Source organism: Cnephaeus nilssonii, assembly GCF_951640355.1.
Source record: "Cnephaeus nilssonii genome assembly, chromosome: 24".
Taxonomy (NCBI): Eukaryota; Metazoa; Chordata; class Mammalia; order Chiroptera; family Vespertilionidae; genus Cnephaeus; species Cnephaeus nilssonii.
In genome coordinates this window covers 8,135,080-8,159,942 of record NC_137095.1, presented here as the reverse complement: position 1 = coordinate 8,159,942, position 24,863 = coordinate 8,135,080, and the positions used below count along the sequence as shown (strand labels likewise).

At 56.5% G+C, this 24,863-nt stretch overlaps 2 protein-coding genes across 3 annotated transcripts; one reads left to right on the top strand and one right to left on the bottom strand.

Annotated features, from left to right (window-relative positions):
• Positions 1–360: 360 nt before the first annotated feature.
• WDR93 (WD repeat domain 93) lies at positions 361–16,113 on the top strand. 2 transcript variants are annotated; one of them, XM_079764117.1, is made up of 11 exons: positions 361–655; positions 1,619–1,703; positions 2,622–2,793; positions 5,251–5,321; positions 6,346–6,432; positions 7,835–7,954; positions 9,010–9,223; positions 10,415–10,478; positions 10,736–10,892; positions 11,434–11,623; positions 15,592–16,113. In XM_079764117.1, exons 1-11 carry the CDS (start codon positions 653–655, stop codon positions 15,686–15,688), a joined length of 1,260 nt encoding a protein of 419 aa, XP_079620243.1. In that variant the 5' UTR covers positions 361–652; the 3' UTR covers positions 15,689–16,113. The 2 variants fall into 2 exon arrangements, with proteins under 2 accessions (XP_079620243.1, XP_079620244.1); XM_079764118.1 differs by lacking the exon at positions 7,835–7,954.
• Positions 16,114–18,259: 2,146 nt separating this feature from the next.
• Positions 18,260–22,699, bottom strand: MESP1 (mesoderm posterior bHLH transcription factor 1). The gene is made up of 4 exons (XM_079764156.1): positions 21,869–22,699; positions 21,452–21,669; positions 19,172–19,316; positions 18,260–18,526 (listed from the first exon to the last, which is right to left on the bottom strand). The coding sequence occupies exons 1-2, from the start codon at positions 22,532–22,534 to the stop codon at positions 21,586–21,588; spliced, it is 750 nt and encodes a 249-aa protein (XP_079620282.1). The 5' UTR covers positions 22,535–22,699; the 3' UTR covers positions 18,260–18,526; positions 19,172–19,316; positions 21,452–21,585.
• Positions 22,700–24,863: the final 2,164 nt, after the last annotated feature.

Below are 24,863 nucleotides of genomic sequence, written 5' to 3'. Positions count from 1 at the left end.
GCCACCTCCCCCCCCCGCCGTCCCCCCAAGAGAGGAATCGCTGAGACACGATGTCAGTGGGGCTTACCATGTGCAAGCTGGAACACCTGGGGATGGGCCCAGCAGAGCCTGGTTGGAAACTCTTAGGGCTCACCCTTGCTGGTGTGCTCAGTGGTTAGAGCGTCGGCCTGTGGACGGAAGGGTCAGGGTTTGATTCCAGTCAAGGGCACATGCCCGGGTTGTGGGCTCGATCCCCAGTGTGGGGTGTGCAGGAGGCAGCCGATCCATGATTCTCTCTCATCATTGATGTTTCTCTCTCTCCCTCCCTCTCCCTTCCTCTCTGAAACCAATCAATCAACCAATAGAAGAAGCTGCTGGGGTGGTGCAGGCGCGGTGGCTTCGGGGGAGCGGCCCAGCTCTCCAGAGCGTGAGGACCCTGCTGTTCGGGGGTGTCTGCCGGGCTCCGTGTCAGGGGTTCTGAGGAGACAGGCCGTCCTCAGAGGACACGCGGCGCCTGCCTGCGGTTGCTCAACAAACAGCCCCTGGCTTTCCCAACGCAGGGGCTGGAGACACTTGGCTGGACGTGTACAAGTTGCCCAAGGAGTCTTGGACCAAGGAGGTGGAGCACCCCCAGCTGGCTGTGAACCCCAAGAAAAAAACCAAACAGCCCCAGATGGTAGGGAGCCTGCTTTGAACCGCTGCGTTTCTCCCTCCCCGGGCCCGACTTCCGGCATGACCCTCCGTGGAGTGTGGCGATGAATGGGGGCTGGGAGGGGGGCCAGGCACCCTGGCCATGTCTCCCAAACCGATTCGCTCTGGTTAAAACCAGACTGAACGGGCAGAGTGGCTGCGGGAGCAGGACTCTCAGTCCCTCCCGGGCCTGGGAGTCGCCTCTCCCCCAGGACTCCCCAGCATTTCTCGAGGGGGGGGGGGGCTTTCCTTCTGCCTCCCAGGCAACTCCTCTTCCCTTCGGGGCTGATGTAACCCTTTCATGCCTCGCACTCCCCTCGATTTCCCGGACTCTGGTATAAACAGCTTGTTTGTTCTCAGTATACAGAAATGCAGGTGTTTTTAAAAAAATGTATTTGTATTGATTTCAGAGAGGAAAGGAGAGGGAGAGAGACATCCATGATGAGAGAGAATCATTGATCGGCTGCCTCCTACACGCCCCACTCTGTGGATCCAGCCTGCAACCCCGGGCATGTGTCCTGACCGGGAATCGAACCATGACCTCCTGGTTCAGAGGTCGATGCTCAACCACTGAGCCACGCCGGCCAGGTATGGGTTTAAATCTACCAGTTTGCGCCCTTACTGGTTTGGCTCAGTGGATACAGCGTCGGCCTGAGGACTGAAGGGTCCCAGGCTCGATTCCAGTCAAGGGCATGTACCTTGTTTGCGGGCACATCCCCAGTAGGAGGTGTGCAGGAGGCAGCTGACTGATGTTTCTAACTCTCTATCCCTCTCTGTAAAAAATAAAATATATTAAAAATAAATAAATAAAGCTACCACTTTGCTATTTACTCTCTATTGTTCTGATTTTCTTCCTCTTGCCTCTTTGCCTGCCATCTTGGAATTATTCTGTTTTGTTTTGTTTTTTTCTCCTTTGTGGTCTTATTAGCTGTGCCTTTCCTTATTGTAGGATGTAAGCATCTGTTACCTGGGAGAGGTTAAGTTGAGTCTTCCAGTCCAGATAATGAAGATCAAGCCACCCAAACCAATTACAGGTCAGTCTGATTCAACTAATACTCTCCTTTGGCCATTGAGTCCGCTTTTTTTTTTTTTTTCTTTTGTTGCCTTTTCCCACCGTCCCCACCTTTTCTATTTATTGGCAGCAATATCTAAATTACAAGTACAGTTCTGAAGAGAAAATGTTCTTTAAGTGATAAACTCTGGGACCTAAAGACAAATGTTATAAATGTTACGGGGATACAGTTAACTAACAGAATGGGAGACCAGGAAAGAGAGAGGTCTCTCCTGGTAGGAATTCATTAAAAAAAATTTTTTTTAAAGGTGTTTTTTTTTTACATTGGTTTGTTTGAATCAGAATCCAAATATATTAATTGAGTTGTCATGTCTTTTATTTTTCTGTTTGTTTTTTAAATATATTTTTATTGATTTTAGAGAGGAAGGGAGAGGGAGAGAGATATAAACATCAATGATGAGAGAGAATCATTGATTGGCTGCCTCCTGCACGCCCCCTACTGGGGATGGACCCTGTAACCTGGGCATGTGCCCTTGGCCGGAATCGAATCTGGGACCCTTCCGTCCACAGGCCGACGCTCTAGCCACTGAGCCACACCGGCTAGTGCTGGAGTTCATTCATTGCTACACCCCGTGTTCGTTCACTCATCAGTACAGTCAGCAGTAGGTTCTGCCCATGGAAGCGAAACGATGTATAAGGAAACCAGTTAGAGCAGTGGTTGGCAAACTGCGGCTCTTTGGCCCCTTGAGTGTGGCTCTTCCACAAAATACCACGGCCTGGGCGAGTCTATTTTGAAGAAGTGGCGTTAGAAGAAGTTTAAGTTTAAAAAATGTGGCTCTCCAAAGAAATTTCAATCATTGTCCTGTTGATATTTGGCTCTGCTGACTAATGAGTTTGCCGACTCATTAGTCTGACGGCTTCTGGAACATTTCCCACCCAGGTTCCCCATTTAAAAGCCCCCTGGAAGTGTTTGCGAAGATAGAGGGCTGCTATGGGCTGGGCTCGGGCCAGAACCACATCATCAAGGACAGTCAGTGGGAGCAGCAGACCGCCATCTTCAATGCCACGTACAGGAAGTACCTGGATGGGGAGTGGGAGGAGGAGCCGCTCAGGTGAGCCCGCGCCGGCGCCCCGGACCCCCAGGGCTTCTCCCCAAGGGCCTGAATCCATCCGGGGCCTAAAAGCTTCTGGTTTGGGGCACCTTTCTGATCTGAGAACTCCAGCAGATCTTTTGAGAAGTCATATCTTTTTTTAATATATATACTGAGTGGCCAGATTATTATGATCTCTGAATGCATAATAATCTGGCCACTCAGTGTGTGTTTATATATGCGCATATATATATATATATATATATATATATATATATATATATATATGTATATATATATGGCCCGGTGCATGAATTCATGCATGGGTGGGGTCCGGCCAGGGAGGGGACATGGGCGGTTGGCCGGCCTGCCTGCTGGTCAAACTCCTGGTCAAGGGGACAATTTGCATATTAGCCTTTTATTATATAGGATATACACTGAGTGGCCAGATTATTATGCATTCAGAGACCATCATAACCTGGCCACTCAGTGTATATTTTTATTGATTTCAGAGAGAGAGGGAGCGGGAGAGATAGAAACATCAATGATGAGAGAGAATCATCCATTGATCGGCTGCCTCCTGCACGCCCCCTACTGGGGATCGAACCCACAACCCGGGCATGTGCCCTGACCGGGAATCGAACCGTGACCTCCTGGTTCATAGGTCGATGCTCAACCACTGAGCCACGCTGGCTGGGTGAGAAGTCATATCTTTTTGAGATTGTTTAACCAGGACAGAGGCTGAGAACATGGATTTCAAGAAGGAATAGATAGCTATGGAGATGACAAGCAGCTTTTTATATACTAGAGGCCCAGTGCATGATTGAATCATGCACGTGTAGGGTCCCCTACACGCTTTCGCTTTTCGTGGTGGACCTGGGTGCCTGTCCGCTGGTGCACCAGGCCTTTCAGAAGCCTCCGGCTCGGCTCGGCGGAGGCTTCTGAAAGGCCTGGTGCCGGAGCAGACAGGCACCCAGCTCCCACGCTTTTGATGGTCCGCGGCCGCTGAGGGGGGCTACCCTGCTGTTGAGAGGCGCAGGGGGCGGGACTCCCGCCCCCTGCGCCTCTCAACGGCTGCTGAGGGGGGCTGCCGCGGATACCTGGCTACCCTGCCGTTGAGAGGCGCAGCTGGGTGTCCACGGCAGGCCCCCTCAGCGGCCGCGGATCTGGCCGTTTAGAGGCACAGGGGGCGGGAGTCCTGCCCCCTGCGCCTCTCAACAGCAGGGTAGCCCCCCTCAGTGGCAGCGGATCCGTGCCTCTCAATGGCCGGATAGGCCACCCCGAGTCCTGCCCCCCAGCCTCCCGCCGCCCAATCGTGGGCGTAGCGGAGTGATGGTAATTTACATGTTACTCTATTATTAGATAGGATACCACATTAGGTGTGATACCAGCTCTTAGCATTTTGTCCTAGTTATCTAGACAACACGAAGATCCTAGATGTAGAACTGTAAGTCACTATGTTAACATCTGTCTCCATTTCCGGCGGGTCTTCCTAACTGTAGCGTAGTCATGAGTCACTGAGAAGGCACACCACTTTCCGACCCCGGTCAGCAGGCCCCCCACTCGCCCCATGTCCTGACGGTAAAAGCAGAGCCCCAGTCTTTGAAGTGTCTGCTGAGCTGGTTTCTGGAACTGGCAGGAACGTTCTTGCTTCCCAGGGAAGTGAATGCTCTCATCTTTTTAAAAATTATATACATATATTTTATAATTGATTTCAGAGAGGAAGGGAGAGGGAGGGAGAGATAGAAACATCAAGGATGACAAAGAATCACTGATCACCTGCCTCCTGCACGCTCCCTACTGAGGATCAAGCCCACAATCCCACATGTGCCCTGACCGGGAATCGAACCGTGACCTCCTGGTTCAGAGGTGGATGCTCACCCACTGGGCCACGCCGGCCGGGCATGAACGCTCTCACCTTGCCCTCACTGGGCCTTGAGTTTGCTCTGTCAGGACACAGCCCTAGGGCTAAGCCCCGAGGGCACCCAGCAGCACCCTGGGCCGGAATGAGTGAGGTCCGGGGGAGCGCTGCCTGGTGAGGCGTTTAGGAGCCTGCAGGCCAGCTGTTAAACCGCTGGTCACTGTCCCTCATGAGGCTGTTCACACCACAGAAAGCCACAGCCCTATAAACCAGGAATTGGGCTTAAGAAAAACAATAGCCAGTTTTTCAGCACAGCACCGGTTGTCTCGCCCCCAGGATGAGAGCGCATTCGTGCACACGGCCCCAGCCCGGGCCTGAAGGGGTCCTCCGGGGTCAGAGAGGGCGCTGCCCCGCCCCCCACCCTCACCAACTTCCACCGTCTGCACCCACCAGGACCCGCACACACAATGCCACGTGCCTCGGGGCTCTGGACCCCATTTCCGGTCCTGGTCCCGAGACTACCAGCCTTGCTCCCTGCCAAGGAGTCTGCCATGGCTCTGACGAGTCTCTCTCTCTCTCTCTCTCTCTCTCTCTCCCCCCCCCCCCCCTCTCTCCAGCATGGCCACCTTCCACTTCCTTTTCCCTAGCTGCCTAACGGTGATGCCAACAGAGGTGAAGAGCCCCCCAGGTAAGTGGCCGTGAGGGAGTGGCTGTCCTGGGCACGTGGCCAGTCACCTCGGGGCAATGCCTCAGAAAGCCCCCCCGGGGGGTCCCCACAGCACACCCTGCGTGGGGGGAGGGGACCAGGAGGAAGCCGGCGCCGGCTGTGGCTGCCTGCTCCGGGCTGGGCTGCGGCCCAGAGGCCCTGAGAACAGGGCTGGCACCGTCTTCCCGGAGTGACCTGCCTCAGGGGAGGGTGCCAGGCTGTTCTGGATACGAATTCACTTCGTACAGGATGTTATTTAAAAACTGACGGCCAGCCCAGCCCAGCCCGAGTGGCTCCGTGGTTGAGTGTCAACCTAGGAACCAAGAGGTCTCGGTTCCATTCCCAAGCAGGGCTCATGCCAGGGTTGCAGGCTCGATCCCCAGTGAGGGGTATGCAGGAGGCAGCCGATCCATGATTCTCTCTCATCAATGATGTTTCTCTCTCTCTCTCTCCCTCTCCCTTCCTCTCTGAAATCAATTAAAATATATTTTTAGAAATATAAGTAAAACACTGACAGCCGATGGACACGAATGACCTCGAAGCTGTGAAAGTAGCCAAGGGCAGCTGCGGCCACTGTCCCTCCCGGGACGGCGAGCGGGTCCAGGAGCAGCCCTCCTGCGTGCCCAGCCCCTGCTCTCCGGGACGCTCACCCTCGTGGTGGGTGCTGCCCATTGGAACAAGCCACTTTTTAAAAATTGTTTATTGGTTTCAGAGAGGAAGGGAGAGGGAGAGAGAGATAGGAACATCCTTGAGGAGAGAGAATCATGGATCGGCTGCCTCCTGCACGCCCCACACTGGGGATGGAGCCTGCAACCCGGACATGTGCCCTGACCGGGAATCGAACCGTGACCTCCTGGTTCCTAGGTCGACGCTCAACCACTGAGCCACACCAGCCCGGTGGAACAAACCATTTTTTATTTCAAACCGACTTCCTCTTGGGCAGAGGTCATCCACCCCGACCAAAGGCCACCCCGCTCCTCACTGACCCCCCTCCTCTCTTTCCCAGGGGTAGCCAGTGTCCTTGGCGTACACTGGACGGGACGGCACAACTTCTTCCTCTATTCCCTCAACCGCACCCTGAAGGACAAAGTTGGTACGTGGCTGCCTGGGCTCGGGGCCCCGGGAACATGTCCTGCTCCAGCTTCGCTGAGAGCACGCGGCTGGCACATAGTGTGGCTTCAGGGACTAGAGCTGGGCGGTGGTGTGGCCTGAGGCTCTGTCTCGGAACTGTCCTGCTTCTTTAAAAAAATTTTTTTTTTATTGATTTCAGAGAGGAAGGGAGGAGAGAGAGACAGAAACATCAGTGATGAGAGAGAATCATGGATCAGCTGCCTCCTGCACGCCCCACACTGGGGATGGAGCCCGCAACCCGGGCATGTGCCCTTGACCGGGAATCGAACCATGACCTCCTGGTTCATAGGTCGATGCTCAACCACTGAGCCACACCAGCCGGGCCTGTCCCGCTTCTTAAAGACAACAGGTCAACAGGGACAAAGCCCAGTCAGGTCCCCAGAGCCCCTGGGCAGCGAAGGTCAGAAGAAGGTGGCCTTGACCTCAGAGGGCCAGAGCCAGTCCCGGCCCAAGTGCCTGTGAACTGTGTAGCCTCAGGCCAGTCACCTGCCGCCCCAATCCCCCCGACTTCTCATCCGAACCCAGAGCCCATTAATCACCATCCTGCCTGCTGCTCACATGGGCTGTGAATAGCAAAACCCAGAGTTTCCGTATGTGACAGCTCTTTGGCATTGACAGCCCTTAGGAAATATATTTGTTGTTTTTTCACAAGTTCACGGGGACCGGTTACACGAGTAAGTTCACTCTGTGCTATTTCCTTGAGCGGGACACTTACGTTGCACTTTAGAGTTATACTTCCCCAGCACATTTCAGCATTCACATAGGCAGCCTGGCTTCTAACCTGGGCTTCGGTGCTGACTGCCTAGCCCAGTGGTCGGCAAACTGCGGCTCGCGAGCCACATGCGGCTCTTTGGCCCCTTGAGTTTTTAGCAAAGGCCAGCTTAGGAGTACCCTAATGAAGTTAATAACAATGTACCTACCTATATAGTTTAAGTTAAAAAAATTTGGCTCTCAAAAGAAATGTCAATCGTTGTCCTGTTGATATTTGGCTCTGTTGGCTCATGAGTTTGCCGACCACTGGCCTAGGTGACCTTGGGAAAATCAGCCCCTTCTGTGCCTCAGTCTTCTCATCTGTAAAATGGGAGCTATCGGGACCCACCTCCTAAGACCCTGCGGGAGTTCAATGGAGCGATGCATGAAAGTGCTCCCCACAGTGTCTGTGCTCCCTGATCGTGAGCTGCAGCCTCACAGGCGGGTGACATGTTCTGTCATCCTGAGCAAGGGGCTGGCGCTGCACGGACGGGGGAGGGAGGGGAATCCACACACGGGCAGGCCAGTCTGGTCTCAGGTGGTGCAGGGGGAGGGGATGGCAGGTGTGAGGCCTGGGGGGGCGGGCAGCCCGGTGAGCGTGTCCCTCCCGCTAGACCCCGAGGGCGTGTGGCCTTGTGCTGCGCCCATTGCTGCGTCTCAGCTCAGCGACTGCAGCTCCTACCTGGTGCTGGCCTGCGAGGACGGGGTGCTCACGCTGTGGGACCTGGCTGAAGGTGAGCCCCACCCCTGCCCGGCCCCCCGGATGTATCTCCGGGGACCGAGACTCCAGGAGCCCTGAATTCCTGCTGTTCTTCAAGGCCCCTCGGATGTCATTCAACAGACATCACTGAACACAACGTGTGCGGACACTTCCCCACGTGGCATCCGGGTGCCTGCTCTGTGCCCCGCCCTGTGCCCGGTCCCAGAAGTCCGACCAGCACCGCGTGCCTTAGCCCTCCGCCCCGCCCCCACGCTCTCAGAACAAGCCAGTCTTCCTTCCTGCTCTCCCAGCCCCCACTGACAGCAGGCACCTCCTTGGGGGTGAGGCTGAGAGACCTGGACAGCGATCGGCTCGAGACCCGCAGCCACTGTGGGTGGGCGGAACGATCACCGTTTCCCAGTCCCTTCCAACAGCTTGTTTCCATCTTCCTGGAGATTGAGAAGTCCTTCTAAGGGGTACTTAGAAGGGGCCCCCTGAAGGGGGCGCTCATTGCTGGATTTTTGTCCTCATGTCCCTCAGGTCCTTGCTGGCTGCAGTCCCGCACCAGGGCTGCATCCCTTTGTCCCCCTTTTTTATTTTTTTAAGTATTTTTTAAATATATATTTTATTGATTTTTTACAGATTGGAAGGGAGAGGGACAGAGTGTTAGAAACATCGATGAGAGAGAAACATCGACCAGCTGCCTCCTGCACACCTCCTACTGGGGACGTGCCCGCAACTAAGGTACATGCCCTTGACCGGAATCGAACCCGGGACCCTTCAGTCCGCAGGCTGACCCTCTATCCACTGAGCCAAACCGGTTAGGGCTGTCCCGCTTTCTTAAAATATATTTTTATTGATTTCAGAGAGGAAGGGAGAGGGAGAGAGAGAGAGAGAAACATCAATGATGAGAGAGAATCACTGATCAGCTGCCTCCTGCACTGGGGATTGAGCCCATAACCCGGGCCTGTGCCCTGACTGGGAATCGAACCGTGACCTCCTGGTTCCTCGGTCGACACTCAACCACTGAGCCACGCCGGCCGGCCTTTTGTCTCCTTTCCGACCTGCACGCCTGGCTTCTCTCTCCAGGACTGCCTCTTGGGGTCATCGCTCTTCCTGAGGGGTGTTCCTGCCAAAGCATTCACTTCCTGAAATACTTCTTAGTCCACGACGGGCGGAACGTGTATCCCGAGGGTCCGGTGAAGTCCCAGATGAGCTGTGTGGTGCTGTGCACGGACACGTCCCTCCACCTGGTGACCGCCACGGGGACCCAAGGCCCCACCGTCAGCGTGCTGGTGGAGAGGTCGGTGGCTCTGAGGGGAAGGCGGGGGAATGATCGGCCCGGGATGGTAGCGAAACAGCGACCACCGCCCAGGCCGGAGCCCACTGGCCCCCCAGTCACCCCTCTCTCCCGATGAGCTTCTCAACATCACGTCTTCCGCATGTGGGTGTGTGTGCAACACGGTCCAGCAAAATGGATGATGGCACACACAACCCCGTTCACCTCCCACATGGCCAAGAAGAGGGTCATTTCTGCCGAAATAGCCTTTTATCTGTTTCCCCACGGGCCCCTCTCTCTTTTTTATCTTTTAAAATATATTTTTTATTGATTTCAGAGAGGAAGGGAGAGGGAGGGAGAGAAACATCAATGATGAGAGAGAATCACCCACTGGCTGCCTCCTGCACGCCCCCCACTGGGGATCGAGCCCACAACTTGGGCATGTGCCCTGACCGGGAATCGAACCGTGACCTCCTGGTTCATAGGTCAATGCTCAACCACGGAGCCACGCCAGCTGGGTGGGCGAGGGAGTCCACCTTTTGATGGGAGTTGGTGTCAAACATCACGGCCAATTTTTTTTTTTTTCAATCCACCACATCCTTTTCCTAAATTCCTCCCGTTGCTTTCCTTTAAGAATTAACCACACCCGTGGGCGTGTCCCCACGCAGCCTCTAGCTGTGCACAAGGACGGGGCATGTAAATGGCGCCACAGTCTATGCATCCTCCCACTTACATTTTAATACTATTTATTCTATAACTGGCTCTGCAACCTTGTTCATGAGAGTGCCCTGGGGGCCGCCCTCAGCTGCAGGTCTCGCCGCGCTGCGTTCCTGTGCACACACCAGTTCTTTTTAAATATATTTTATTGATTTTTACAGAGAGGAAGGGAGAGGAATAGAGAGTTAGAAACATTGATCAGCTGCCTCCTGCACACTCCCTACCGGGGATGTGCCCGCAACCAAGGTACAGGCCCTTGACCGGAATCGAACCTGGGACCCTCGAGTCCGCAGGCCGATGCTCTATCCACTGAGCAAACTGGTCAGGGCCACACACCAGTTCTTACGCGTTCTCCCACCAACGGAGACTTGCGTTGCTCCCAGTTCCTGCTGCTGTGAAGAGTCCCCAGCATCTCTCTCGATGCTTATATACAAGTTTATTCAGGATGGACGCCTGGGAGAGGAGAGGATGAGTGTCTGTCCGTCCTGGTGCCCACAGGCCTGTCAAGCACCCGGAGGAGGCTCTCTGCGCCGTGGCCCCCGTCCCGGCCTTGCCTGGCATGGTAGGTTCCCCGTGCCTCTCACGCCTCCTCCTCTCTGCCGAGGCCATCGGTGCCGGAGCCCGCAGCTCAGTGGGGATGGCAGACGAGTCACCAGGCAGCTGCTCTAGGACGTGGGCAAGGCCGCTGCCCGGAGCAGGGTCTGAGGCCGCGTGCCCCGGCACACGTCGGTTCTGTTGCCCTGTTTCCTGCCCTGCTCCCGTGCCCCACGCTGGGGCGAGGGCCCCGTAGAGAATCCCGCACCCATCCCGCTGCCCCAGGTGCTGACCTTCGCCAGGAACAGCTCCGTGCGCCTGCTGGACGTGGCCCGGCTTCACGTCGTCTGTGCCTTTGCGCCCCCCGAGCCTTACCACCTGGCGATGCCCTGGAAGCCAGTGTTCGCCGTGTCTTTGCATCACCCGTTTTTCCTGCTCCGAGGTAGGGAGGGAGGACCACGAGGGCGCGCTGCCCAGACCGGGGGCCTGCTGACGGCTTCCCTGACTTCCTGTCCCTTCCCGAAGCCGAGGGCGACCCCATCCAGTCTGCTCCCCACTATTTTTTAAAAATATATAATTTTATTGATTTCAGAGAGGAAGGGAGAGGGAGAGAGATACATCAATGCCGAGAGAAAATCATCCATCGGCTGCCTCCTGCACGCCCCCTACTGGGGATGGAGCCAGCAATCCGGGCATGTGCCCTGACCGGGAATCGAACCGTGACTTCCTGGTTCATAGGTCGATGCTCAACCACTGAGCCACGCTGGCCGGGCTGCTCCCCACTCTTTGTCCCCCACCCCCCACCACAGCCCCAGAGTCCTCACCAGACACTCAGAAGAGACGCCAGGCAGGCCTCTCTGGACCCCTGTTCCTCCAGACCAAGTGGGCCTCCATCTCAGCCGTGATGACCCGGCCCCACGTGGGCCACAGAGACCCCAGAGAAGGTGATGCTGACACAAACACGCACCCTCGTCTCCTCTCAGGAGACCATCCAGATGGGGACAGTGACACCCCGAGTTCCGTCTTCTACTTCGATTTCGACTCCTGCTCCCTCCTGGAGAACGTCTCGAAGAGCTGCTTCATTCCCCAAGCGGACTTGAATGACTTGAACGCCGCGGGCTTCCCCCAGGCGCTGCCCCTGGAGAGGAGATGTGAGAATGTCCTCCAGAAGAGGTAGGGTCCCCGGCTCTCCACCCCTGCCCCGGGCCTGGCCTGGGCGGGAACAGTGGAGTTGGTTTGAGGGTCAGACCCCTCTGGCATTTGAATCCTCCCCTCGCACTCCGATTCCCGCTGCGATTGGTAGAAGAGGAGGAATGATCTCAGGCTGATGGGGAGGGAGGGCCTCCAGTTCGTGCGTTCTTCCTGTTAAGACAGGTTTTCCTTTTGCGTGCTCTCTCTCTCTCTCTCTCTCTCAAATATATTTTTACTGATTTCAGAGAGGACGGGAGAAGGAGAGAGAGATAGAAACATCAGTGATGAGAGAGAATCACTGGTCGTCTGCCTCCTGCATGCCCCCTACTGGGGATCGAGCCCACAACCCAGGCCTGTGCCCTGACCGGGAATGGAACCATGACTTCCTGGTTCATAGGTCGATGCTCAACCACTGAGCCACACCGGCCGGGCTCCTTGTGCTTCCTTAACTTTTGAAGGCACATCTGGGTTATCAGACACAGTCGGGGCTGGCCAATGAGGGCCTGCGGACCAAATCCAGCCCACGGCCGCCCAGGTGAAGGGAGCCTCCCCGGGACGGGGTCACGCTCAGCAGCCGAGTGGACAGTCCCCCCAGAGCCTGTAGGACCCGCAGAGCCCGCAGCCCGAGACCCCTTTCCTTCACCCACCGTCCGGATGTGCGAGCATCAGGCCTTCTGCCTCCGCCCGCCCCTGCCCGCCCCCCAGTCCCGCCCGGGTTCCTGTCGGCTGGGAAAGCCCAGGGAGGGCCTGGCCCACTGGAGAAGCAGGTGTCTCTTTCACCCCCCACACCCATCTCTGGGGGCTGCACGTGCTTGTCGAGATTTCCTGCCGGGGTCTGACGGCACATTTTGGTGGAAGGGTCATCGCTGGAACCCTGGGTTCTCGGGCCAGACCAGCCACGGCACGTCGGGGACTTGGGCAGGTCCCCTCCCTTCCAGGTACGCGAGGTCCTCCTGCCGCCTGAGCCCTGAGTCTGTGACCCTCCTCTCCCCACAACGTCCGCTTGCCCCTCTCTCTACTTACTGTTTCCTCAAGCGGGTGAAGGAGGTTGGCTAAGAGACGCAGGTTTGAATCTGACTCCATCCCTTACTAACTGTGAGACCTGGGGTGGGTTCCTCAACCTCACAGAGCCTCTGTGCCCTCATTCACTCAAAAAAATGGTTACTGAGCACCTACGATGTGCTAGGCGGTGTTCTGGATGTTGCAATGATGCCTGAGCTTCAGGCTTTGGCTCAGTGGATAGAGCGTCGGCCTGCGGACTGAAGGGTCCCGGGTTCGATTCTGGTCAAGGGCACATGCCTGGGTTGTGAGCTCGATCCCTAGTAGGAAGTGTGCAGGAGGCAGCTGATCGATGTTTCTCTCTCATCGATGTTTCTAACTCTCTATCCCTCTCCTTTCCTCTCTGTAAAAAATCAATAAAACATATTTAAAAAGTAATAATAAATAAGTCGTTTAAAAAATATACATGCAGAGTGCTAGGCACAGGGCGGTCGCTCAATAAGTGATAGATACAAGCTCTTGATGATGATGGTTCTCTGCATTAACCCAAGCTCATGCCAGGGGAAAGTCTACACATCACCACCAGGGGGCGCCGCGGCACCTCCTCCCTGAATGCCGCTCCTCCCTGAGCTGTGGTGGGTGGCTAGGGGCCACATCAGCGGGGCACTGGGGGCCAGGGGCACGGCTTGGGGCTAACGGAGCAGTGGGAGCTTAGGGGAGTGCTCCCGGGTCCAGGGACCCAGCAGGAGCTGGGCGGGGTGCACTGTGTGGTTGTGGCACCCCTGCTGGAAGGAACCTTTCCTTGGACCTAATTAATCTTGGTGTCCCAGTCACACCCATTTTCCGATCTGGTCCCAGCAATAAAGTGGGTAACACTATGATTGAAAGAAGGCTTTCCTGTTCTATTTGCTCCGAGTTAGATACCTGGGGCTTTCGCACCCTGTTTTATCACAATTTTCAAACACACAGCAGCTTTGGAAACAGTTTCCGCGAACACCCACATACTCACAACCTCGGTCTGTCGTTGACACGTTACCCTCACCGTTAATCACACATATCCATGTGCCTCTATTTAATCCCGTCTTATTTTTTTCTATTTATAGCCGGTGTCTGGAAGTTTCCATTGGCCCTAAAACTAGGTGAAACTTGAAGGCAATGGGTTTGTGAGGCAACAGAGTCAAAGTTTCGGGCCTGGAATAGTCTGTCCAAACGGCTTTTACCAAATCCGCCCTGGGGCTTTCGCAAGCAGCAGTGTGGAACGAAGCCCGCCTTCGGGGCTCGGAGAGGGGGCCAGCGCTGCCGAGGGTGCCAACCCCCTCCCGCTCCGCCCCCGGCCTGGCCTCTGCCCCATCCGGCCGGGCCTCAGGGGCACCGTTCCCATCTGCTTCCCCTCCCAGTCTGTCCCAGTGTCTGCCATCTCCGACTGGGCCAAACATCTGACCACAGAAATTTCCGGACGCCGGGAAGCAGACAGAAACAGTCTGTCCCTCTCCCTTTAATCCCCGTGGGATACAGAACACGGGCCAAGCACGGTCCAGGTTCCACCCGCCCATCTTTCTGCCTTAAGTGGGCTTCTGGGTGACCCAACGGACCCGGAGCCCACAGGGCACGGGGCTCCCTTGGCGAGGGACTGGGCATGCCCTGTGTGGCCACGGGGTGACGTTTCCCTTGAGGCTGGAGGAGGAGGGGAAGGGATGGTGTGCGACCCCCTCTGTTACTATCCTTGGGGAGGAAAGGGTGGGCTCAGCCTAGCTTTCCTTGGCCTTCCTTGAGAAACAAGGGGTGACTCCCTGGAAAATTACCTATAGACACACAGGCCCCCCCCACCCTGACCCCCCAACGCGCAGCCAGGCAAGCTCCTGGAAATCAAAGGCTTTGCAAGGGACCGCAGGCGTCCTGTGCACTTGAAATGAACGTGAACATGCACTCATTTGTTATTAAAACCAAACAAAACACTAAAGCCCTAGCCGGTTTGGTTCAATGGATAGAGCCTTGGCCTGAGGACTGAAGGGTCCCCAGTTCGATTCCCGGTCAGGCCACATGCCCAGGTTGCAGGCTCCATCCCCAGTGTGAGGCCTGCAGGAGGCAGCCGATCAGTGATTCTCTCTCATCACTGGTGTTTCTATCTCTCTCACCCTCTCCTTTCCTCTCTGACATCAATACAAATATATTTTAAAAAACTAAAAACCAAACAAAAACCACCCCCCCCTCACTTTTCGTAAACCCCCCCTCAAACCCGTCATCTCCGGGAGCACCCCGGGCGGCGGCCCCTTCCTCCTCTCGCGCGTGACCTCTGTGGCGCTCAGACGCCTCCTGTCACAGTGCTCTCTCACTCTGTCACCCCTGCCCCCTGGGGACAGGGACGTGCTGTGTGGCCACTCTGGCCTGCCACTGGCCGGTGCTCCAGAAACGCTTACGAAACGGCCTGTTGGCATCCCGGGGTGTGCAATGCGGGTCCGCGCTCGCAGACCTCCGTGCCGGAGTTCGCTGTGCCGCCCGTCACTTTCCGCCTCACGCTGTGCAGTGTCGCCCGCATTCCCCCAAAGGTGTGTCGGGCTGCCCGGCCGGCGTGGCTCCGTGGCTGAGCATCGACCTATGACCCAGGAGGTCACGGTTCGATTCCCGGTCAGGGCACATGCCCGGGTTGCAGGCTCGATCTCCAGTGTGGGGCGTGCAGGAGGCAGCAGATCAATGCTTCTCTCTCATCGCTGATGTTTCTACCTCTCTCCTCCCTTCCTCTCTGAAATCAATAAAAAAATATATTTTTTAAAAGGTGTTTCAGGTGCCCGCTGTGCACCAGGCCGAGTCCTGAGGGCACAGAAATGAAGCAGCTTTTGGAGCGTGCCTGATACTGGCACAGGCTGGTCAAGGCCCGCCCCGGGGACCTGGGCCGGGCTGGGGCCGCGGCACCAAGCACGCACCAAGCACGCCCTCCTCATCTCCATCCCCAGGTTCCAGAAGCTGGAGAACAAGGTGAAGGAGCAGGAGCACTGGACCCGGCTGCGGAGGTACTCGCTGCTTCTGCAGAGAGAGAACGTCCGGAAGTGAGGGGCCACCGCCCGGCCCCCGGGGGAGGTGTCGGCGGCGGGCGGGCTGGCTTCGCCCAGGAGGCCCCGAGGTGGAGAGACGCGGCGACAAGGGGCTGCGGCTCAGTGGGCCCCAGGGGCCTGCACTTGCAGTCCGGGCCCCCCGCAGAGCCAGCAGGGGGAGCGGGACTATTTTGGGGGGTTTCGATCACTATGCCGATGGTCAGAGCCCGCAGGCAGACAGCTGTGTCACCCAAATAAACAGCGATATTGTTTCCAGGTTCCAGAGTGGTGTGTGTGGGGGGGTACAGTCCCACCCAAGCCGGGCCCAGGCCTTGTGAGGGTCCCGGCCCGACAGGCCCAGGACAGCCACTCTGCTGAATGAGCAAGACACCCAGCCCGCCCCAGCTGCTTGTGGCCCCTTTTCCTCCACCCGCTTCTCTTCCCACTAACGTCAGGGAACCGCCTTGGAGAGTGACAGGCAGAGGTGCCAGGCGAGGTGGCAGGCAGGAACCGTGCCATGCTGCTGCCCCTTGCCTGCTGGCCCAGGACCCGGGAGGCACAGGAGAGGGGCAAAGGGGCACCTTTCTCTTCTCTAAGAAACTGGCTGGGGGGTGCCCGCCGCTCAAGGGCTACGCCCGCCTCTCTGAGGACACCGTGTGGTGCCTTTGAGAACTGCAGGGGTTCAGGAGTCCCAGTCTCCATGATAATCTGCCCACAGACTGCAAGCAGGTTGGTTTTTTAAAAAATATATATTTCTATGTCTCTCTTCCAGAGAGGAAGAGAGACATAGAAACATCAATGATGAGAGGGAATCATCGATCAGCTGCCTCCTGCACGCCCCCTACTGGGATCGAGCCCACAACCTGGGCATGTTGCCTTGATCAGAATCGAACCTGGGACCAGTCAGTCCACAGGCTGACTCTATCCACTGAGCAAAACCGGCTATAGCAAGCAGGGTTTTAAAAACATATATATGTTCTTGCCCTAACTGGTTTGGCTCAGTGATGGAGCGTCGGCCTGCGGACTGAAGGGTCCCAGGTTTGATTCAGGTCAAGGGCATGTACCTTGGTTGCGGGCACATCCCCAGTAGGGGGTGTGCAGGAGGCAGCTGATCGACGTTTCTCTCTCATCGATGTTTCTAACTCTCTATCCCTCTCCCTTCCTCTCTATAAAAAAATCAATGAAATATATTTAAAATACATACTGAGTGGCCAGATTATTATGATCTCTGAACACATAATCATCTGGCCACTCAGTGTATGTGTATCTCAAATGGGTACCAAAAGTATTCCAGACTTTTGCTGGAGATCAACCACCTATTTGCCCTGATAGCTTTCTATCAGCCAGTGCAAAGGGGAAAACTGATCAGGTGCACGATTTATAGCATCTTTGATATCAAATAAATGAGGTACTCAAGAGAAGTATATGTTCTTATTGATTTTGAGAGGGAGAGGGAAAAGGGGAGAGAGAGAGAGAGAGAGAGAGAGAGAGAGAAACATCAATATGAGAGAAACATCCATCGGTTGCCTCCTGCACGCACCCTGACCAGGGATCGATCTGAAACTTGTGCCCTGACGAGGAATTGAACCGGTGACCTCTCGGTGCACGGGATGGTGCCCACCCCACTGTACCACACCGGCCAGGGCGTGACAGCAACTTCTTATGTGTCCCCTCCTCCTTCCTCCCCGGGGTCACACACTTGCTCCTTGCTGGTGGGACACCTCCCCACGATACTGGCACTGACTAGCTGGATGCACCCCTTCCTCTGCACCCCGACCAGGTTCCTGGTGTGACCCTGGTATGTCCTTGAGTATGATCCATCGGCTTAGCTGCCCCTCCTTACAACACCGGCCCACCCAGCCAGCGTGGCGCAGTGGTTGAGCGTCGACCTATGAACCAGGAGGTCACTCAGTCAGGGCACATGCCCGGATTGCAGGCTCAGACCCCAATGTGGGAGCCGATCAGTGGTTCTCTCTCATCATTGATGTTTCTATCTCTCTCCCTCTCTGAAATCAATAAAGATATATTTTATTTTATTTTTATTTTTTTATATTTTATTGATTTTTTACGGAGAGGAAGGGAGAGGGATAGAGAGCTAGAAACATCGATGAGAGAGAAACATCGATCAGCTGCCTCCTGCACACTCCCCATTGGGGATGTGCCTGCAACCAAGGTACATGCCCTTGACCGGAACCGAACCTGGGACCCTTCAGTCCGCAGGCCGACGCTCTATCCACTGAGCCAAACCGGTTTCGGCTAAAAATATATTTTAAAAAAAACAGCAACACTGGCCCATCCAGCACCAGCATCTACACGGCACAGCTGTCCCAGGGGAAACCTGGGGTCAACACACAGAAGCACGTTTCCTGCCCACGTGCACGAGGAGCTTTGTTTTACACCCGAGACGCACACACGCCTGCCTGCCAGGGCTGTGCCAAAGACTGGATTTGTCACCTCCCTCCCATCCTCCTCCCCACCCCAAACACCACGTACTAGTTTTGTGAAAAACTCTGTAACCTTCCTCATCCTGATCTGTGAAATAGCGCACCTCACCTGCCTCCCCCCGGCTCTGAGGCTAAAAGGACTTGAAATTAGACGGTGGCTTTCATGTCCAACGCACAGCACCTGGCTTCTCCGCCATGTGAGTTCGAACCTGTGAGGCTGCGCACGCGCTGTGACGAGGTGACCAGAGTCAGCAGGCTGGCCGGGCGGCGCCCTGTGCTGATGCTGTCGCACTCGCTCTCACCATCCAGACCAGGGCACCCTGCCCAGGGCCCCGGGCGAGGGGAGGTGGGCCGCCAGCCAGCTCTCTGTCCCTGAGACAGGCTGGCGCCCGGCTGTCACAGAGGCAGCGCACCTGTGAATAAGCACAGGCCCTGGAGTCACATCCGGGGCCCAATCCCAAGGCCACCACTGAACATCTGTATCAACATGGTATCAGCCTCTTCCTTACTGTACTTTTTTTTAAGGCTATTTATTTATTTTGATATATATTTTTTATTGATTTCAGAGAGGAAGGGAGAAGGAAAGAGATAGAAACATCAATGATGAGAGAGAATCACTGATCAGCTGCCTCCTGCATGTCCCCACACCGGGGACCAAGCCCACAACCCAGGCATGTGCCCCCGACTGGAATTGAACCCAGGACCCTTCAGTCCGCAGGCCAGCGCTCTATCCACTGAGCCACACTGGCTAGGGCAGTGGTGGGCAAGCTCATTAGTCAACAGAGCCAAATATCAACAGTACAACGATTGAAATTTCTTTGGAGAGCCACATTTTTTAAACTTAAACTCTATAGGTAGGTACATTGTTATTAACTTAATTAGGGTCCTCCTAAGCTGGCCTTTGCTAAAAACTCAAGGGGCCAAAGAGCCGCATGTGGCTCTCGAGCCACAGTTTGCCGACCAGGGGGCTAGGGCTTCCTTACTGCACCTTGCCACCCTTAACATGGCCCCTCACCGATTAGCCGAGAAATGAGAGCATGCGACAACGGCTCCCCTACCTGTGCGCGGACGACCGTCCTGTCCCTCTGAACTGGCATCAGGGCTTCCGCCGGTTCGGTGCGGCTGGCCCAGGAAGGGGTGGAGACGACAAGCGGTGGGAGGCGATCCGTCTCATCTCCTGCCCTCCGTCTAATTAGCAGAGCCCTGTTAATGAAAGCCACACTCAGGCGCTAATAAACGGCGGGAGGCCCCCAGCTCTGCGAGGCGGCAGCCGAGGCCCTCGGCGGGGGAGGGGCCGGCCAACAAGCCCCACTTATCTGTGAAAAGACTTGCTAATAACTTTAATTCCCCCTCCTACGCCGCGGGGCCTTTGCCATGCAAATAGACTTTCTAAACCGGGTAGGGATCCTGGAGAAAACGTCCCGTCCGCCCAGCTTAGGGTCCTGGGAGGGGAGAGTGATTGAGGGGTGGAGGTGAGGGAAAGTGGGTCTCACCCCCACGGCAGGGCCTCTGCTTTGGGATCCCACTCTCTGAAGACACCCCCTGAAATGCAGGACAGTGACCCCCACCCCACCATGAATGACTGCCCCTGGTGGCCTGAGCAAGAGCAAGACAAACCCATGGACATCAACAGGTAAATAAACTGTGGTCTATAAATAAAGTGGGATACTCCAGGGCAAAGAAATAAACCTAAAACTGCACGCTAAGTGAAAAAAGCCAGTCAGAAGAGGTCACACATCCTATGGCCCATTCCTATGAAATGTTCAGAACAGGCAACTCTATAGAATAGACAGGAAGCAGAGTAGTGGGCTGGGGCTGGGGTGCAGCAGAAGAGTGGGGAGTGACTGTTAAAGGAAACAGGATTTTGTTTTGATTGAATTTCTTGGGGTGGCACTGGCTAATAAAATTATACAGGTCTCAGAGTTTCCTGCTGGGGGGGGGGGTGTGATGAAATGTTCTAAAATTAGTGATGATAGCATGATAGCCCTAGCTGGTTTGGCTCAGTGGATAGAGCATCGGCCTGCGGACTGAAGGGTCCCGGGTTCGATTCCAGTCAAGGGCGCATGCCTGGGTTGCACGGGCTCGATCCCCAGTAGGGGGCGTGCAGGAAGCAGCTGATCAATGATTCTCTCTCATCATTGATGTTTCTCTCTCTTCCTCTACCTAATCAATAAAAATACATTTTTTTAAAAAATTAGTGGTGATGGCTGCATAACTCCCTGAATATAAGAAAATCATTCGAATATACTTTAAGGGGTGGACTTTTTATGGTATGCAAATTACATCTCATTAAAGATCTTATGAAAAGCAAATACCAAGTCCTGTGTTTCAAAGAAGGTTGTGGGGGTGCAGGGGAGAAGTAGGTATCCACAGAGGGCTGAGGGACCCTTGGACAGACGCTTTGTCCCTTGTCCACCTCACCTGCCAGGGCTGGCTGCTCACCGGACCCCCTGGCCCAAGCCAGGCTCCTGGCCTCAAGCCTCCCCTCCCCACACACCCCTTCCCTATTCTGAGTCCAGCCAACGTAGACAGGGGTGCGGCAGCTTGGCCTGGTGCTAGGTCAGGTGGGTGGACGTGAATGCAGTCAGATGGGCTTGGCATCTCACCGAGGCCTCTGGGAGGTCAAGGTTCCATAAACTCAGGATTGGCTCACCGTTATTTTATGTCCCTAAACCGCGCGGGAGTGAAGGAAGATGGGAAAATCCCAGAGTCCAGGCCAGGATGCCCCAGCACAAGGGGAACACAGGGCTCGGGACACGGGAAATGACCCCGCGGAGCCAGTGTCCCCAGAATGAATGCAGCTGACAAAATCCTACCGGCGCTGGAGGGTTGACCCCGAGTCTAGGCTTCTGCAAAATGGTTATTTGGGTATAAGATGTGTCAAGGACCCGATGCAGTAAGCATTCACTGATGGAGATGTATTTTCTAGAGATGCTTTGGTTTATTCCAGCCCCCCACCAGGTTCAAAGAAAAGATGGACAGACTCCATTCCCTGCCACTTTGCCATATGAAGCGCCTGCCGGTTCGAGGCTGACCCGCCCGAACGGGAGGTGCTGGGGGCAAGGAAGAAGGGGTCTGGGCCTACGTGCTCTGGGGGCTGAAGATTGCAAGAAACCCTCCCAACTCTCCTATGTGCTCTGGAGGAGAGGGTGGGAGCTTTGCATCCACGCAAAAAATAAAAATAAAAAAATTGCCAATTGACACCAGCACAGTTTATTCACAAATAAATAAATACGCCCTAAGCAGAGCCTCCCGCCTGCCTCAAAGCGTCCGTCCACTCTGCGGGTCCCATCGCGGCAGGGGCTGGGGAAGGTCGTCCGGGTGGGACAGGCTCTCACCCGCAGGCCTGCCCTGGCCAGCCTCGCCGCCGCCCTCCGCCGGGGGAGGGGGTCGGACAGGGAGCCCTTCGAAGGTGCGGAGGCCGCAAAGACCGCAGTGCTCACAGACCGGCCGCCAGCTGTCCGCCATCACGTCAACCACTCCGGCCGGGGGGCCACTCCAGGGGCGAGGGGGGCATCCAGGTCTCCAGCTGGGCCAGCACGTGGCCGGGAAAGAGCTGTGGGGGGAGAGGGAACAGCGTGACCCTCGGCGCTCCTGGGCTCCACTCTCAGAGGACCCTGTCCCTTGCGCGTCCCCTCCCTGCCCTCACCGCCCGAGCACCGGGCACCCCAGCTTGGAGACCCTGGAAAGCCAGCGGGGAGGCCAGGCTGCGCGTCTCCAACGCGGACACGACGGCGGCGGCAGGAGATACTAACCGGAGACGAGGGGCCCGGCGGCACCGCCAGCCCGTCGGGGCACGCTGCCTCCTCGTAGAGCACGGGCACGGGCACCACTGCGGCTCCGGGACAGGCGGGCGGGGACCCCCAAGGCCCTGCCGCGGGGGCGGCGGCGGAGCCCAAGCCGTGCGCGTGCGCGTGCGCGGGGCCGCCGTCGGGGCAGAGCGGGCAGCCCCGAGGGGGCGTCTCGTCGTCGCTGCTCCGGGGGCGCGGGCGCCGGCGCCGCAGGCTGTCCTCGCTGAGGCCCAGCACGGCCGACAGGTGGCCGATGTAGCGGATGGCCAGGCGCAGCGTCTCGATCTTGGTGAGGCTCTGGCCGGCGGGCGCCACGGACGGCGGCAGGAAGCGGCGCAGCTCGTGCAGCGCGCGGGCGAGCGTGCGCATGCGCAGCTTCTCGCGCTCGCTGGCGCTCTGCCGCTGCCCGCCGCCCAGGCGGCCGCTGCGGGCGCCGCTCCTGCCCGCACGAGGGCCGCGGCGCCGGGGGCTGGGCGCGGGGCTGCCGGCCGGGGCGCTGCCCCAGGAGTTCGGGGACGAGGCGGGGGAGCAGCCGCGGCCCCGGTCGGAGGGCGCAGGAGGCTGAGCGGCGCCCCAGCCCGCGGGGAAGATCCAGGGCTCGGAGAGCGGCGGGCACCGGGGCTGGGCCATGGCGGCGGCGGCGGCGCGTCCCGGGACGGTGGGCCGGCGACCTTTTTATCCCCGGGGCGACCGCTCTATCCGGAGCCCGAGGTGTGAAGTGGCCCCTTCCAGGCCCCATCAGCACTTCAAAGCGGCTCGGGGCCTGGGGGGGGCGGGGCCTGAGCCTTTGAACCGACGGCGGGGCGAAGGTGCGGGCCGCTCGGCTGCACCAGGTTGGCCCCACCTGAGCCATCGCAGGCCGCCAGCCCCTGCCCCTCGGGCCTCCTGCCTGCGCCCGGCCCGGGGGTTGGGCCAGCTCAGCAGGTAAAAGGAAGCAGGCTCACAGACCTTGAAGTCCAGGACCCAGGTCTCGGGCTGTCTTCACCTGTTGGGGACCTTATGCAAATAAATGAATTTTCTTTTATTTTCTTTTTTAAATATATTTTATTGATTTTTTACAGAGAGGAAGGGAGAGGGACAGAGAGTTAGAAACATCGATGAGAGAGAAACATCGATCAGCTGCCTCCTGCACACCCCCCACTGGGGATGTGCCCGCAACCAAGGTACATGCCCTTGACCGGAATCGAACCTGGGACCCTTCAGTCCGCAGGCCGACGCTCTATCCACTGAGCCAAACCCGTTAGGGGTAAATGAATTTTCTTGCACCTTTGTTTCCAACTTGTATAATGGGACCCTAGGGGCCTGGGAGTGAGGCCCCGATTCCTGCTCGAGGTGAGGGGTACAGCAATCCATTCCTCCTCCAAGGCAGGCGGTCCTGGATGCCCCCTCCCTAGGTGGAGAGTTGGGGGAAGCACCACGAGGAAGCGGTCCCAGACGCCTCTCACAAGCTGGCTGCATCTGGTCAGGGTGCTGGACCATCTGGGCGGAGGGAGGGCTGAGCCTGCGGCCCTGCAGGACACCCTCAGCCTGGCAGCCTCGGGGGCTTGGCCTGTTGCCACCCCTGGCCTCCGGCTGGTGTGCTGTCACTCTGGGGCAGGTGGAACAAGCTTTGCCGTGGAAATGATGCAGAAAAGACATCTGACAAAATCCAACACCCCTTCACGATAAAACTTCTCAGCAAACTAGGCACAGAGGGGAACTTTCTAAACCGTCTAAAAGGCATCTACAGCCCTAGCCGGGTTTGCTCAGTGGATAGAGCATCGGCCTGCAGACCGAAGCATCCTGGGTTCAATTCGGGTCAAGGGCACATGCCCGGGTTGCAGGCTCGATCCCCAGTGGGATGCGTGCAGGAGGCAGCCGATCAATGATTCTCACCACTGATATTTCAATCTCTCCCTCTCTGAAATCTAAAAAAAACAAAAGGCATCTACAAAGAACATACGGTTGACATCACATTAAATAGGGAAAGACTGAAAGCTTTTCCCCTAATATTGAGAAAAGGGCGAGGATGTCAGCTCCTACCCACACCTAGTCAGCATCTTCCTGGAGGGTCTGGCTTGTGCAATAAGAAAAAACGAGCCCTAGCCGGTTTGGTTCAGTGGATAGAGCCTTGGCCTGCGCACTGAAGGGTCCCGGGTTCGATTCCGACCAAGGGCACATGCCCGGGTTACAGCTCGATCCCCAGTAGGGGGCGTGCAGGAGGCAGCTGATCAATGATTCTCTCTCATCATTGATGTTTCTATCTCTCCCTCTCCCTTCCTCTCTGAAATCAATAAAGAAATATATATTTTTTTTAAAAAAGAAAAAACGAAAGGCACGCAGATGGTCTCTATTTACAGACAACATGACTGTCACATAGGAAATCTCACAGAGGATTTTTCTATATTGCCTACCTGACCGTTCAGGTTGGCGCCAGCACCTGTCCCAACAGCTACTTCATGCATGATGCCCTCCAGCTGGACTGGGGCTTCACGTCTTTGAGAGAAGATCTACTGTTTCGCATCCTCCACGGCTTCCAGACTCAGGGGACCGGAGGGTGAGCTGGTAGGAAAGAAAGGAAAGCAGCTTGGTACCGTCTCCCCTGGCATCTCAGCCCACCGCTGCCCTCCCCTTGTCTTTATCTTCTAGGCCCGTGGTCGGCAAACAGCGGCTCGTGAGCCACATGCGGCTCTTTGGCCCCTTGAGTGTGGCTCTTCCACAAAATACCACGGCCTGGGCGAGTCTATTTTGAAGAAGCGGCGTTAGAAGAAGGTTAAGTTTAAAAAATTTGACTCTCCAAAGAAATTTCAATCGTTGTACTGTTGCTATTTGGCTCTGTTGACTAGTGAGTTTGCCGACCACTGTTCTATGCAGTGACCTCCGCTAACACCTGTAACCCACCCTGGCAGTCTGTCTCAGAATGCTTATGCCCAGTCACAGCCAGGAGAGGCAGTGCCACCCTGCCTGGGTGCACAGGGCA

Coding starts and splice junctions, on each gene's coding strand:
- WDR93 (XM_079764117.1), top strand. Junction 2,794..5,250: donor TGGGAGGAGGAGCCGCTCAG/GTGAGCCCGCGC, acceptor CCCTCTCTCCAG/CATGGCCACCTTCCACTTCC. Junction 10,893..11,433: donor CCCGTTTTTCCTGCTCCGAG/GTAGGGAGGGAG, acceptor GTCTCCTCTCAG/GAGACCATCCAGATGGGGAC.
- MESP1 (XM_079764156.1), bottom strand. CDS start 22,534: ATGGCCCAGCCCCGGTGCCCGCCGCTCTCCGAGCCCTGGATCTTCCCC. Junction 21,670..21,868: donor CGCCGGGCCCCTCGTCTCCG/GTTAGTATCTCC, acceptor CTCCCCCCACAG/CTCTTTCCCGGCCACGTGCT.